General features: G+C 34.5%; 3 protein-coding genes across 9 annotated transcripts; 1 reads left to right on the top strand and 2 right to left on the bottom strand.

The window, feature by feature from the left end:
- Positions 1-204: 204 nt before the first annotated feature.
- LOC106293668 (aluminum-activated malate transporter 2-like) lies at positions 205-3,073 on the bottom strand. The gene is made up of 6 exons (XM_013729332.1): positions 2,821-3,073; positions 2,529-2,669; positions 1,742-2,014; positions 1,415-1,536; positions 1,180-1,323; positions 205-941 (listed from the first exon to the last, which is right to left on the bottom strand). The coding sequence occupies exons 1-6, from the start codon at positions 3,020-3,022 to the stop codon at positions 309-311; spliced, it is 1,515 nt and encodes a 504-aa protein (XP_013584786.1). The 5' UTR covers positions 3,023-3,073; the 3' UTR covers positions 205-308.
- A 2,149-nt stretch (positions 3,074-5,222) lies between these two features.
- LOC106344124 (serine/threonine-protein phosphatase BSL2-like) lies at positions 5,223-8,513 on the bottom strand. Of its 7 annotated transcripts, none has more exons than XR_001270119.1 (6): positions 8,435-8,513; positions 8,140-8,184; positions 6,254-6,625; positions 6,033-6,186; positions 5,726-5,956; positions 5,223-5,636 (listed from the first exon to the last, which is right to left on the bottom strand). XR_001270119.1 is itself a non-coding variant. In XM_013783508.1 (5 exons), the coding sequence occupies exons 2-5, from the start codon at positions 6,128-6,130 to the stop codon at positions 5,445-5,447; spliced, it is 387 nt and encodes a 128-aa protein (XP_013638962.1). In that variant the 5' UTR covers positions 6,131-6,186; positions 6,254-7,229; the 3' UTR covers positions 5,223-5,444. The 7 variants fall into 7 exon arrangements, 2 of the variants coding, with proteins under 2 accessions (XP_013638962.1, XP_013638963.1); XR_001270122.1 differs by lacking the exons at positions 8,140-8,184; positions 8,435-8,513 and adding an exon at positions 6,825-7,229 and having other exon boundaries at positions 6,254-6,488; positions 6,606-6,625; XR_001270120.1 differs by lacking the exons at positions 8,140-8,184; positions 8,435-8,513 and having other exon boundaries at positions 5,726-5,816; positions 5,905-5,956; positions 6,254-7,229.
- A 2,202-nt stretch (positions 8,514-10,715) lies between these two features.
- LOC106344275 (uncharacterized protein At2g40430-like) lies at positions 10,716-12,321 on the top strand. The gene is made up of 8 exons (XM_013783683.1): positions 10,716-10,913; positions 11,008-11,180; positions 11,270-11,327; positions 11,403-11,428; positions 11,507-11,590; positions 11,675-11,916; positions 12,001-12,123; positions 12,213-12,321. Exons 1-8 carry the CDS (start codon positions 10,745-10,747, stop codon positions 12,319-12,321), a joined length of 984 nt encoding a protein of 327 aa, XP_013639137.1. The 5' UTR covers positions 10,716-10,744.
- Positions 12,322-13,833: the final 1,512 nt, after the last annotated feature.

Genomic DNA, 13,833 nt, shown 5'->3' with positions numbered 1-13,833 from the left:
GATGATCGACCATGGACCAGCCCGTACTGCAGGCCCAATCCGGGACATGATAAAGACAATCAGAGACTATGTGTTTATTTAGTATATATTCCATGTATATTTGTAACATAGTGTTTATCCTTATCCTTATCTTGTTAGGATAAACATGACCTTATGACGGTCTAATACCTTGTATATATATGGACCTTCTGATCGACAATAATGATAACAGAAGTATTTCCCCAATACTTCATTTACAACAAATAGAACTTTATTTAATATTCACCATTAGTCCCATCCCAGCCACCCCTAAATACTATAATAAATAGTTAATTACTACTGCTAATTCTCTTATTACTACTATCTAAAACATCACTTGGATCACATGATACACAACTATGTGCATGTATTTCACCAACTTCATGTTTTTCATGGACTAAATCATCATCATCAATTTTTATGGCGACATGGTGGCAAGAGTCCACTGAAGTCTCTCCACGCGATTGGTCAACAGTGTTTGATACATCAGCATCACATAAGATTGTGACAACATGATCGTCACTATCGTGAGACTTGATTGGCACTGCAGCACGTCCAATGCTTACAGAATCCGACTTCTTCAATGATGCGGTCGGCTTCATCTTATTCTTAAACCTTGCAGCGGATGCGAGCTCATGTACTGATTCTGATATCTTTTCGGTTAAATTAACAATATCGATGAGAAGAGAGACCGTGGTGGTCAATGAGATCAATCGTAGTGGCTCAACATCGTTCAAGATGCCTGATTTGAGTAAAGTACAAAGAGTTTTGCAGGCAGATTGTGAGTTTAGGACATGGATATCGGCAGAAGATGATTTTGTCATTTTCTTTAGCGAAATGGACATCTCTTTCAATGATTTGCCTGACTCCGAGCTCATTCTTCTTAATGATTCTTCTAGCTTCTTCTTTATGTCCTTTGGGATCTAACAAAAAACAAGTAAAGGGAAAAAAGAACATATTATTATGCATAACATTCATATTAAAAGCATCTAATGTATTAAAACACAGACTAATTACCATTATATATGTTTTATTTATATTAAATATTTGTATGAAGGTTTAAAAAATCGGTCTGGAACTCTGGACAATGTTTAAATTCCCGAATAGGTCGGTTATAAGCAGAACTATTTTAAAAACAAATTATTTAAAAATGCTAAATACCTGAAAATCAGATTTGAGATATGAGTTCAAGGCATCAATCCGGTAAGCACACTGCTTGAGTAATGCAGCCACGGCAAGATATTGTTGCCATGGATGTCTAAATCTAAACTGGCCGTGACGCGGCTCCCATCTTGCGAAATTAGCCTAAGCACAATTTAACAATCATCATCAGATACAGAATCCAATACAAGTTATTGCAAAAGGGTACAAGTATAAAAGAGAGTACACTACCCACCAAAGTTTCCTCATTGCTTTTTGAGTTGAGAACACTTTTATATCTTTCAAGATTCTTTCTTCTCTTCTCCACCTCTTTGATGTCACCATCATCTGTCGCTTCAAAATATTCCTCTACGAATTCTGCCAATTTAAAACTTTTTAATTCATCATGTATGTTGTTAAAAATACTACAATCTTTTATTTTTTTTCAAATGTAATACACACAGTTGAAAAATATCCTGAAGTTTAGGAACTTAATAAATCAGTTGTAGGAACATATTTTTGGAGGATATCTATGTATCTCTCTATAATAAATGAATTGTAATTAGGGAAGAAAGAAAATAACCTTGAAGGAAGTGGGAGAGTGTGTCAAGATTGGAGGCAATAAGAGAATGAAGGTCTTGTCCAGCCCAGACAGGACAGACAAAGATAGAGATTAGGACACAACTGACTCCTCCCATTATCACTGTCGATAGTCTCTTATGGGCCAAGTCCAATATCTCATCCTCTCTAAACCCCGACACTGATATCAGTGAGAACGTCAATATGAATATCAGTATGCCATAATCGTATCTCGCCTTCACCCGCGGGAAGAACCTCACGAACGTCGACAACGCAGCTGCACATATATATTACCATGCATTAGTCCTCGCTCTTTGTTCTAGATCTTTAAATATGTCATATATGGGAATGAGTCTTATCATGTAGATTGACTAGTGTACGTATTAGGGACCGTCCAAAGCTAGAATAGCCCAAAGCAACAAGTTCTAGTTACATCGTTGTGGAGGACACTAAATTAATTCTGTCTCTATTTATTTTAATATGTATTTTAATATATTTTAAAACATTATTAAGAAAATATATCAAATTTTGATAATAATGTATTATTTTCTATATATACCGATTTTCAACAATTTAAGACCAATGGTACTTTTATAAGTACAATTTATTTTTGAAGTTTGTAATTTAAAAAAGCTAAAAACATGACACATGTTTTAGAAAATAATTTATTTAAAAAACATTTTCTTTGTGAAAAACATAGAGGATATATGTTATGGTGAGATTATGGACCACAAGGCCCAAAATTTCTTGGTACCAAACCAAAACGGTAAGAGTGTTATAATGAGAGTTACCTTGCACAAAGACGAAGATGGCGAGAAGAATAGGTTCTATTGTTGGACCGGACAAACTTGCTAGGTGATGAGCTCCAATTCCTAGTCCTCCGGCTACTAATGTTGCCACTGCCCTGTTTATTCCTTTCCCAAGTGTGGCACCTATGTGCACACCAAACCAAAGTTAAAGATACAATAATAGCAACAATACCAATACAACTAGCCCATTTGCATTCATTTCTACTTGGTCCCTAAATATTAGACATATTCAAACGTTAGAAAGAGGTTGATTCTTATCATACGTGGGACTAACCTACTGAGAATTCAAAGACGACAACAACGGTCATGACAGCCCACATTGCATTGACACCAAAATTATCATAAAGAGGTTGGTAATAGTAGAAGGAAGAGACCAAAGCAAGAGCAAGTCCCACTTTGAAAGCATGAACTACTCTTCTTGGGTCTTCTTTTCCTACTCTCCTCCCTTCTCTCACTATTTCTCTCACTTTCTCCATCACCTCTCAAGTGTTTTGATTCTCTTTACTAGCTCAGAAGCAGAGGAAGAAGCTGAAGATGACATGTTGTTTTGTCTCGATGGGTCGATGTTATTTATAAAGAGCAACAGAGACACCTATCTAGGATTGGGACTCGTGAAATGTTTTTTATATATTTAAAAATAAATATTTGGTGCGTTGTACTTCGAACTTAAAGGTTAAACAAATTGAAAATGAAAATCATATTTTAATTAGAGACGAGCGTATTATTATATTAATTAGAGGCAGAGACTACTTACGTAACCAAATTCTACTTTGTTGCTGAGTTGATCCGAAAATTAAAAGCAGAGCCATTAGTAGCTAGCAATGCTTTACTTCTCATTGTTAATTTGTTTCCAGAATTGCCAATAGAAGTTCATGCCCAAAGAAGTTCTTTATATAAAAAATTATTAGTGCTTTCCAACATATGATATATATTTAGAATAATATATTTCTATATATATATATATAATTCACAACCCTTGTGTTTTTTAATCTTCATTTAACACAAATAAAAAACTTCTTCAGAGCTTGAAAAAGTAACTTCCCAAAAATCTTTCAATTCTCTAGTTGTGATTAGAATTTATTATAAAAAGTAAATGATATATAAGAAATTTTTTTTTCTAAAATTAGTTAGAACTTAGAAGTAAAACTTAGACTAAATTTAACTTTCAAGCTTAAATTACATATGAATTAGTTACTTACATAAACTAAAGTTGTAAATCATGCCCATTTATACAATTATCTTCTGTTTTATATATACAAATTTCTCGAAGGCAGTGTGAAACTGATAAATTCCAAATGTGTTATCAAATCAAACATAATCTCATTTCCAATTATTGACATTTGTGGAGAGACAAAATATAATGAAATAAACATTCTATTAGGTTATGCTATTGAGTTATTCTTGGGTTCACCCCCCTAGGGTGAACTTTTAGGTTCACCAACCAATAGAAAGTTGTCATTTTAAATTTAGTATCTTTTAATTAAGGAAACCAAATAACTTGCAAATTATATTATTTTTTCAAAATAAAATTTAAAAATAAATAAAAATAATATATAAAAAACGAATTCAAAAAAAAAAAATGTTGTCAACAAAACACTAAACCCTAAACTCTAATCCTAAACCCTAAACCCTTGGGAAAACCTTAAACCCTTGGGTAAACTCTAAACCCTTGGGTAAACCCTAAACCCGTCGGTAAACCCTAAACCCTTGGAAAACACTAAACATTTGGATAAATTCTAAATTATAAATCTTAAACACTAAACTCTAAATCTTAAAAATAAATATTTTTTTTAAACAATATTTTTTTAGAACTATTGTTATTTTTATTTACTTAATTTTTTATTTTTTATTTTAATAGCATAATATAATTTGGCAAGTTATTTTGTTTCCTTAATTAAAAGATACTAGATCTAAAATGACAACTTTCTATTGGTTAGTGAACCCAAGAAAAAGTCTATGCTATTGACATGACTAATCACAATTCATGAAAAGCTCCAATAAAAAGATAATCAATTTTCATATATCCTATCGTTTTCTATCTTTGGAAGCCAGGGAAGTCCATTTGCTCAATCACATATGGTGCTCGACTACACCAATTTTAGACCTAACTTAGCTTATTTGACTACTTGTTTAACTTTTTCATTTCCGTATAATGACCATATCCATCAGTATTTTCTTTTTCTTAACTAAAAGCGACATAAAGATTATGAGATTTATGTATCAACATCGATACAAATAATATTAAACTGAAAAGGGCAGGAGATTATGGTTAGAACGCGGAAGTAGATAGCGGATGGTGCAAGTTACACTCAGTCCTTGCCCGTGCCAAGTTGGCACCAACGTACGGAACTCATCACCCCAAGTACAAAGCACCCTTTTGTATCATTTATCTCTATTTCAACTTCTTTTAGTTTTGCCGTAAATATTTTTATTTCATTTAAATTAAGAGAACTTAAGTCATTGAAAAATGATCCTCTACATTACATTTTGAACGTAAATTTTGGCAATTTGTATATAATTTTTACTGTTACTATTTTAGTGGATATTAAGGTAAGGATGAATAATCAAGAGAGATAATTTTTTTTTTATTATCCATTCTGATTTGCTGCCTACAATGTCCAGGCTCTATAACCTTATGAAATCCCGTACCATGTCCATCATTTAGTAAAACGCTCATGAACATGATATTATCAACAAAAACGTTACAAAATTGTGAGTTAATAAAACAATAAAAATACACAAAAGCCCCAACGTCTATATGATACAGATAAATAAAAAGATACATTACAGAAAACAGATCGAGTAAATATTGAAAAGAGACTAAAAAGCCCGAAAGAATAAACTCTACAGATCACTACTACCAAACCACCACCAAAACTGACTTCTCTACCCTTTCTGTCATCTCAATTTACACCCCTGCTGATTTCTCCAGACCTCATCTTTTCTGTACACAAACATGAGGTGGAACACCAGGAGGCAGATGTGCATGAGTGCCTCTTCTTCAACCTTACATCGAAGCCAGAGAACCTCCTTTGTCATTTGTAGTGGGCGTCCTCTGGTTGGTGTCGCTGGCCTATTTGCGTTCAGCTCCTGCAAAAAAAAAAAGCCAAAATGCCACGGCTGAGTAACAACTTTTCAGGTCAAACTATGTTTACTTGATGAAGTGAAGTAATATCAACCAGCATCCATGCGTCTTCTATATGTCCTTTCAGTGGATGAAATTGCTGGAGGCAAAACGGATGAATGAGCTTAGGAACCACTACAAGATATCTCCGCAACACCAAGATAGCCCCAGCATAGTCTTTTGGTCAAGACTTTCAGACAAGGTATAAATTTGAAACAAAGGAAGCTTACTCACCCCAAAAGTAACCAATCCAGGGCCTCTAGCATTGGGTCTTAAACCTTCAACACTGTCGTTTCCAGATCAACAAACTAGTAAGACTTTGGACCAAAAACATAACAAACATACAAAAGACATGGACTGACCATAATAAATCCATGAGCACAATGGAGCCAGCGTCCATTGTAATTATATTCTCAATCTTCTCCACATGATATATAGAACGACCAATACCCCCATGCATACATATAATTTTCTTCTCTATCAAAATAGTCACCTAAGAAGAGGTAATCGATGTATCTGACAATTACAAAACAGAATGAGCAATGTCTCAGCAAAAATAGCAAAACTAAAAAAGCGAACTTACGAAGTGTCTCCAGCTGTGGAAGGTGAACCGTATTCATCAAAAAGGCGCATAAGGCCCCCAAACTGTCCATGGAGATCACCAAATAATTTTGATAGGAGCTCTAAGCTGTAATACAGTTGGTTCGCTTACGCTCTGCACTATCGCAAAGATCAGCTATTTCATTGCAGTCTAGGAAGAACTGGCGTCTAACTGAAGGCTTCCTCCACACACGAGGCTTCAGAAGATGAGCTATAACCTATTAAAACAGGTAAAATTACATCACAAGATAGTCATCACTGATTACATGTAATCAAGACTGCTAGCATGTAAAGCCTCTTCTATCTTCTGTTGCTCCCTTCAGCTGCTATAGTACCTGAGCTGGAACTCGTGTCTCTGTTAATAAGAGGTACCAAAAAAAACATTAGATAAACCGGGTAGTGAGCACATATGTTCTCAACAAAGAGAGCTCAAAGAAGATTCAGTGCAAGCTGAGCTACAAATGTCTATTTCAATCAACTGACACAAAAGAAGAGAACAGATTGGTGTTGCTATGATTAATGGTGAAAAGACGCTCTGCCTCTGCCTCCTCCACCTGCTCGATGATCGCGTCCATGTCACTGACTGATTCAAGACCCTTCTTCTGGAGATTCTTGCCTTCTGTCTTTGTATCATATGGTTGGCGTGCTTCACCAGTGATCGCCCCAACGTCATCTTCTCAAGTTTCGATTTTTATTCCTCCTTTTGTATGAGAGAGTAAAATGGTAATTCCACTCGTTCGATTTGAGAAGAGACAAAACTATTTGAAGTGTTTTTAGTAATTAAACCACTCAACTAAAGATTAATCGTAAAACAAACCCTCAACTAAAAATTCTGTGAAATAAACCCTAAACTTTAATTTCGTTAACATATGTTACCCTCCGTCTAAAAAACGGTGACGGAAGGTGACATACATTAACGGTTTATAATGTTGAAAACTTAGTTGGAAGGTTTTTTTACGATTCAAAAATAGTTAAAGAGTTTTATCACTAAAAGTCATTAAATGGTTTTAAAACTTTATTATCATTTTTGCATTGTTTTATATTGATATATAAACCTTTAAAACTAATTTATAAATTTTAATACATTACTTTATAAGTGAATTATCATTTGTATTGGGGGTATGTATTTAGGCTGGTTCCCATGACGCCAGCTAACACAGCATTTAGTTAAATCAAATCACTGAGATTACACTGTAGAATGTTCTTCTAGAAAAGAATATTAGCAATAAGCATTCATCGACCAATTAGTTCAAGGAACATTCTGAGTATTTTGAAGGGAATTTAGTAATTAGTCCCCTCAACTAAATATGAATCGTAAAATAAACCCTCAACTAAAAATCTTACGAAATAATCCCTCAACGTTAATTCCGTTAACGTCTGTTACCCTCCGTCTAAAATACCGTGACGGAGGGGTGACATATGTTAACGGTTTTTAAGTTGAGAGTTTATAATGTTAAAAACTTTGTTGGGGGAGTTTTTTTCCAATTCAAAAATAGTTGAGGGATTTTATCACTAAAAGTTATTAAATATTTTAAAACCTTTATTATCATTTATGCGTTGTTTTAAATTGATTTATATGCTGTTAAAACTTATTTATAAATCTTTATATATTATTTTATCAATTTTATAACCGTTTTATAAAACTTCATAAATATTTTAATACTTTTACAAATGATTAAGAATGTCTCCAGAAATCAAGCCTTTTCAGCAATCTGGACAAATCAAACATAGAACGTGTAGTTTCCCCTGGGGACTTTACAAACGAAAGAAAAAAAAGGCATATATGCAATATGCAATAGTTCACTTAGGGGAAAAATATGTAATATGTAGCTTAGGAGAGAAGATCATTCAAGAGGTGAAGACACTTACGACATTCCCAGGACACGTGAGTTGAAGTCAAGACTAGCCTTACATCTGCAAGTTAAAATAAAAAAACAGACAGAATAGAACAATATCAAGTGTTGAATGAGCAAGACGGATTACAACACCTACTCACAAGAAGAGTAGTACTCAATACATTCACAAGCTTGCACATGGATTAAAAAAAAAAGATGAAACATGTATACAGACACATAAAAATATTAAAACAGAAACAAATTTATCTTAGCACAGCTTTTCAGTAATCTTGCAAATAACATGAGGGGTTGGGTTAAAGAGACGATACTCTTTCATGAACCAATTACTCCACCTCAGAGCATGTTTGTCCCCCTTGTTCCTGAAGCGATATCTGAATCTCGACATTAACAATCATTGTTTCAATTATTGTTGAAGATTCTTCTGACACATATAATTTGCCAACAACTTGAAGAACATCTATCTAAACCAAAATTTTGAGCTCCCCATTTACAGGAAATCAACAAGCTTTGCAAGGAGGATACATTCCCTTGCTCTCCTTTCAAACATTCTTATCCTACACACACGCTTCTTAGTTACTCTCTTCACTTTCTGAGACATTCCATAGAATGGGTACATAGCAAAAAAGTCACAAGGGTTTCCATATAACCGAGACCGTTGTTTACTTTAATCAAGGGCATGCAACATCTAACAGAGTGGAAGCAATGAGAGATGCATTAGTGTCCAAGAAACAATCTTGGAGTGGGGAAAATTCAGACAACCATGTCAAAAAATGATCTCTTGGCTCTTTAATCTTCTGCAAGCACTTACCCCTTTTGATCTCACTCATTATCCTGAAAAAGACCCTTTAAATTCAGATATCAAAATGTCTTTACATCAGATGAGAAAGACGGTTTGTTTGATATGAGTGCTTTGCCTGCAACTCCTTGCCCTTTGCTCAGATAATCCCCAAAACATGCATTTACAAAGCCTTCCATGTCCATGTCATTCACATAACATGCCGTTCAAAGAATGACTTTTATTTTATTTTTGCATATACTTTGACTAGCTCATCGTTAGCTTACTAGGAGTAACTACAATGAATCCAAGCTAGAGCTAAAGGCAACCTATGTCGTTGGGATACTTTGTTTGTGTACTTGTAAGGAAGCATGTTTGTGTATATATGGCTCAGTTATGTTATATGCTTTGTAATATTGAAATTGTGAGAGTTTATTTTATTGACACTTCCTTCTTATTTCAGGTCTGAGTGATCTCTTGAAGCCAGGCTCTGTCATTGCTACCAGCGTTGGAGTTATAGATACCTTTCAGCTTGGGATACTTTGTTTGTGTGACCTTTTGTTTCAGACTCTTGTCTTTTCAATTTCAAGACTCTTGTCTTTTCAATTTCAAGACTTGGGTTTTTTATTTTGCTATTTGCCATCGATGTGCATGTATTAGATCTTTTCTGTGCATTCCCTTTTCTGATATATCTCAGGAGGACAACTTGTGCTACATGGCAAGCAAATGCGAGAGCCAGGAGATTTACAAGGCGGGCTGTCTCGGTCACGCATATGACTTCCTGGAGCGCAAGGAGTGTCTCAACAGAGTCTTGGTGAAACAGCTACAGGGATACAAGCAGGGAAACCAAGACCCCAATGAAACGGCGACAGGGATTTAAGCTGTTGCTACTCTTTTGTCATAGGACAGCCACAGTTGAACTCCGAGCCAGCAGAGAGTGGATGAATCTGCTTATCAAAGACAAAGGTTCTAGTGATATTGTATCCCCAACAATCAACATGAGAAGAAGAGGGACCGCTTTTGCTACTCTCTTGTCTTCTCATTAATGGCTTCCTCAAACCGCAGAGATGGTAATCTCCAGCACTAAGTTCTAAGTACTCAGCTCCGTTGATCATCGGATGAGGAACTTCCATTTGAATGAATCCATTGTTTCCACAACAATAAGGTTGATGAGACTGCATCACAATCCCATACCAATGAACTGGAAATGAGCTGGAGTTCCATAGAGGATTGCTGCGTTTGATTTATAGCATGCATGCCACAAGGTGAGAACCATCAGATTTCAGACCACAGAACACAGAACCACCCTCTCCATAGGAAATTGCAATTGAAGCCATTGAGCCAAGAGCTGAAGCAAGCTGCCATAGTCTAGTGAAAAGCACAAGCTGAAGCAAGGAGATTTCATTCCCTTGCTCTCCTTTCAAACATTCTTATCCTACACACACGCTTCTTAGTTCCTCTCTTCACTTTCTGAGACATTCCATAGAATGGGTACATAGCAAAAAAGTCACAAGAAGTTCCACATAACTGAGACCTTTCTTTCTTTACTTCAATCATGGACATGCAACATCTAAAAGAATTGAAGCAATGAGAGAAGCATTGGTGTCCAAGAAACAACGGAGCCATGAGGAGACAGATCTCCGAAGATTCAGGAAACAGTCTTGAAGTGGAAAATTCAGACAACCATGTCAAAGAAGGATCTCGTCTCTGTAATCTTCTGAAATGAAAACAAAAGCACTTACCCCTTTTGGGTGATGAAAGTACGAGCGAGAGTTATACATTCAGCACTAGCTCATGGAAATCTTGAGAAACACCAGAGAGAGAGAGAGAGAGAGATAGCCAGATGGGTAACAGGTCAAAGACTTCAAGGAAAGGCAAAAAAGCATGGAGAGCTAACATAAGCACCGAGGACATCGAAGATTTCTTCGAGAAATCAACCAAAGACGCTCTCTCCGGCGGAAACCTCTCCGCCGCTCCAAGCGAGGATCTCTTCCACGTCGACAAATCTCATGGTTTTCCCTCTCACCCGCTTGATAAAATTTGATGGGTTGTTAGAATATTCACGAAAGTTTTAATTTTTATTATGGTTTTTTTTTTTAAGATCAGACATTCCGGTGAAACGGAAGATTGAGAAACACAGAGAGAAGGCTCTCCGGTGCGACAGTGTTTTAAAGAAGAACCCTTTTGTCCAGGTCGTGTCGTCTTCGAAACCCAAGTCGAAGATTAGCAAGAAGAAGACAAACGTTGTGGAAAGCAAAACTTTTAAACAAGCTCAAAAGGTGTGACCTTTATAGATCTGAACTGAAGCTGTATTGTCTTTTTTTTCTTCCTGGGAGCTTATATTCAAATGATTCTCACTTGTTTGCAGAATGTTGATGACGGTTCTGTAATGACGGACTTGTGGGGTGATGATGATAATAATAACGGTAATGTTTAATGTAATTAATCGTTTTTTTTTACCGGTTTAGAATGTTAAGATTTAACATTTTGTTTGGTAACAGGAGAACATGAGAAGAACCCTAGAAAGGTAATGTCTCTTAACCTTGTTCTTGTATTGGAGAAGTGATTTGGTTTTGAGACTGAACTCTTTTTCTTGTTTGTGCAGATTTGGAAAATGACTTCGAGTATTCCAGCAGTAGAAGTTGATCCTGCAGGATGTTCATACAACCCTACAGCCGAAAGCCACGAGGTTAAAAATCTTTACTATGAATATAAGACTCAGTGACTCACTGACATGAGCTAGTTGAGTAATTTGCGTCGACTTCTCTCATAGGATATGTTGGCGGAAGCAGTTGCTCAAGAAATGCAGAAAGTTTACAAAAATGAGTTAGGTCCTGAGCCAGTTCCTTTGACTATTGATGGAAACAACAACATTGAAGACGAGGCGGGTCTTTTGAGTGTGTGCAATAGAATAATTAATGGGAAGAGTGCCTACTTTCTTGGAGTGGATAACGGTAGCGAAGGTGAAGAGGAAGCAGACGCTGAGAAAGAAAGTTCTGAGGCTGGGAATAATAAGTAAGCTCTCTCTATGTTTCCAGACAACATATACTGTAATAAAGAGTTGGATTTGATGTTTTTTTGGAATCTTTTCTACTGCAGAAACGCAAGAACAACGAAGAGGGTGACACGCGTGGTGTTGAATAAGCGATCTAGACAAAAGGCGTTGCGGAAGATGGAGACAAAGGAAAAGTTAAAAGAGAAGTTATCGAAGGAAATTGATAGGTAAGTTTGTGATTTTTTTTTAGTGTATTCAATCACGGTAATTGCATGTTCTTACTATTGTTCTTGTGTGCTTTCTTTCTTTCTCGTAGTTTGCCTAAGATCTTGAAAGAGATAGCCAAAGATGATAAAGAAAAACAGAACAAACTCATACGAAGGAAGATCCCTGCCATCCTCGTCGTCATCCCTAGCCGATATTGAATTTGACAATCATATGTTATCGATGATATAACATTATATATACAAGTTCCTAAACCCATTGGGAAAAGGAAATCTACCAAATATGTGTAAAAATACAAGGGTTGGCCCTCGAAACTATAATAAAAACTACTTTATATGAAGCATTTATATGATTATATATTGAAAATGATATTATAAACCAAAAAAAAATAATGAAAAGAATTACGAGATCATATTACCATTTTTAATAAATATTTTTGGTTTAAATTAAAATGACAGTAACCTTCATTATTCTCTATTTTTTCAGAAAATACAAAATTAGCAAAAATTATTCAGAAAAGTAACAATATATATATTCTTATTATATTTCTATTTCTATTTCTATTTAAAGTTTAAATAAATAGTACTATATTTATTTCAAGAAAATCCAAGTTTCAAAAAAAAAAAAACATTTACACAAACGATTTCTTTCATGATAATAAATTGCAATGAAAATGGCACCATTGACCTGTATACTTTTCTTTATTTCATGTCTGCTGAGTTTCTAGAAGAACATTCTACAGTGTCATTTCAGTGGTTTGATTTAACTACATGCCGTGTTAGCTGGCGTCACGGGAACCAGCCTAAATACATACCCCAAACAAATGATAATTCAAAATACGGGTTTTAGTAATCAAATCTTTCAACTAAAAATAAATTACAAAATAAACCCTGAACTAAAAATTCTACGAAATAAATCATTAATTTTATTTTCGTTAACGTCTTTTACCCTCCGTCTAAAATACCGTGACGGAGGGGTGACATATGTTAACGGTTTTTAAGTTGAGGGTTTATAATGTTAAAAAATTTGTTTAGGTTTTTTCCAATTTAAAAATAGTTGAGGGGTTTTATCACTAAAGGTTATTAAATATTTTAAAATCGTTATGATCATTTATGTGTTGTCTTAAATTGATTTATATGCCATTAAAACTTATTTATAAATCTTTATACATTATTTTATCAATTTATAAACATTTTACAAAGCTTCATAAATATTTTAATACTTTTACAAATGATTAAAAAAGCTTCATAAAAAAAATCACTTTATTATTAAACTAATTTGTAAATCTTGTCGTAATAATTCTCAACACTACTTAAAACTTAATATAACTTAAAAACATTAAATTATTTGATATTTTGTAATAGTGATATACGAAATTTGTGTCTTAAATTGCCATTGTCAAATATCAAATAATTAAAAATAATTATGTTATATTAATTCTTAAGTAATGTGGAGGATAGTTAATTAATGGCGTCAATCTTCCTACTTAGAGTATGATCTTTTCTTATTTTCATTATTTCTGATTTTCGTATCATATTTTGCACCTATCGCAAAAAAATAATGCAAGATTATTCTTCTTCTCATTGATTTTGAACCAATATGTTGTACTTTTGTCATATTGATTAATAAAAAATATCACTGATCTATTATTTTTGCTTTATGAAGCATTCTTAATCATTTGTAAAAGTATTAAAATATTTATGAAGTTTTAT

This window comes from Brassica oleracea, chromosome C5, assembly GCF_000695525.1.
Source record: "Brassica oleracea var. oleracea cultivar TO1000 chromosome C5, BOL, whole genome shotgun sequence".
Classification (NCBI taxonomy): domain Eukaryota; kingdom Viridiplantae; phylum Streptophyta; class Magnoliopsida; order Brassicales; family Brassicaceae; genus Brassica; species Brassica oleracea.
The sequence above is the reverse complement of the archived record's forward strand: the minus strand, read 5'-3'. Positions and strand labels throughout refer to the sequence as shown.

Excerpts from the sequence above, each read along its gene's own strand:
- LOC106293668 (XM_013729332.1), bottom strand. The coding sequence starts at position 3,022 with ATGGAGAAAGTGAGAGAAATAGTGAGAGAAGGGAGGAGAGTAGGAAAA. Across the intron at positions 2,670-2,820 it reads CGTCTTTGAATTCTCAGTAG|GTGCCACACTTGGGAAAGGA; the intron begins GTTAGTCCCACG and ends GTGTGCACATAG. Across the intron at positions 942-1,179 it reads ATCTCAAATCTGATTTTCAG|ATCCCAAAGGACATAAAGAA; the intron begins GTATTTAGCATT and ends GTTTTTTGTTAG.
- LOC106344124 (XM_013783508.1), bottom strand. The coding sequence starts at position 6,130 with ATGCATGGGGGTATTGGTCGTTCTATATATCATGTGGAGAAGATTGAG. Across the intron at positions 5,957-6,032 it reads GTGCTCATGGATTTATTATG|TGTTGAAGGTTTAAGACCCA; the intron begins GTCAGTCCATGT and ends TGGAAACGACAG. Across the intron at positions 5,637-5,725 it reads TAGAAGACGCATGGATGCTG|GAGCTGAACGCAAATAGGCC; the intron begins GTTGATATTACT and ends TTTTTTTTGCAG.
- LOC106344275 (XM_013783683.1), top strand. The coding sequence starts at position 10,745 with ATGGGTAACAGGTCAAAGACTTCAAGGAAAGGCAAAAAAGCATGGAGA. Across the intron at positions 10,914-11,007 it reads CCACGTCGACAAATCTCATG|ACATTCCGGTGAAACGGAAG; the intron begins GTTTTCCCTCTC and ends TTTTAAGATCAG. Across the intron at positions 11,328-11,402 it reads TGATGATGATAATAATAACG|GAGAACATGAGAAGAACCCT; the intron begins GTAATGTTTAAT and ends GTTTGGTAACAG.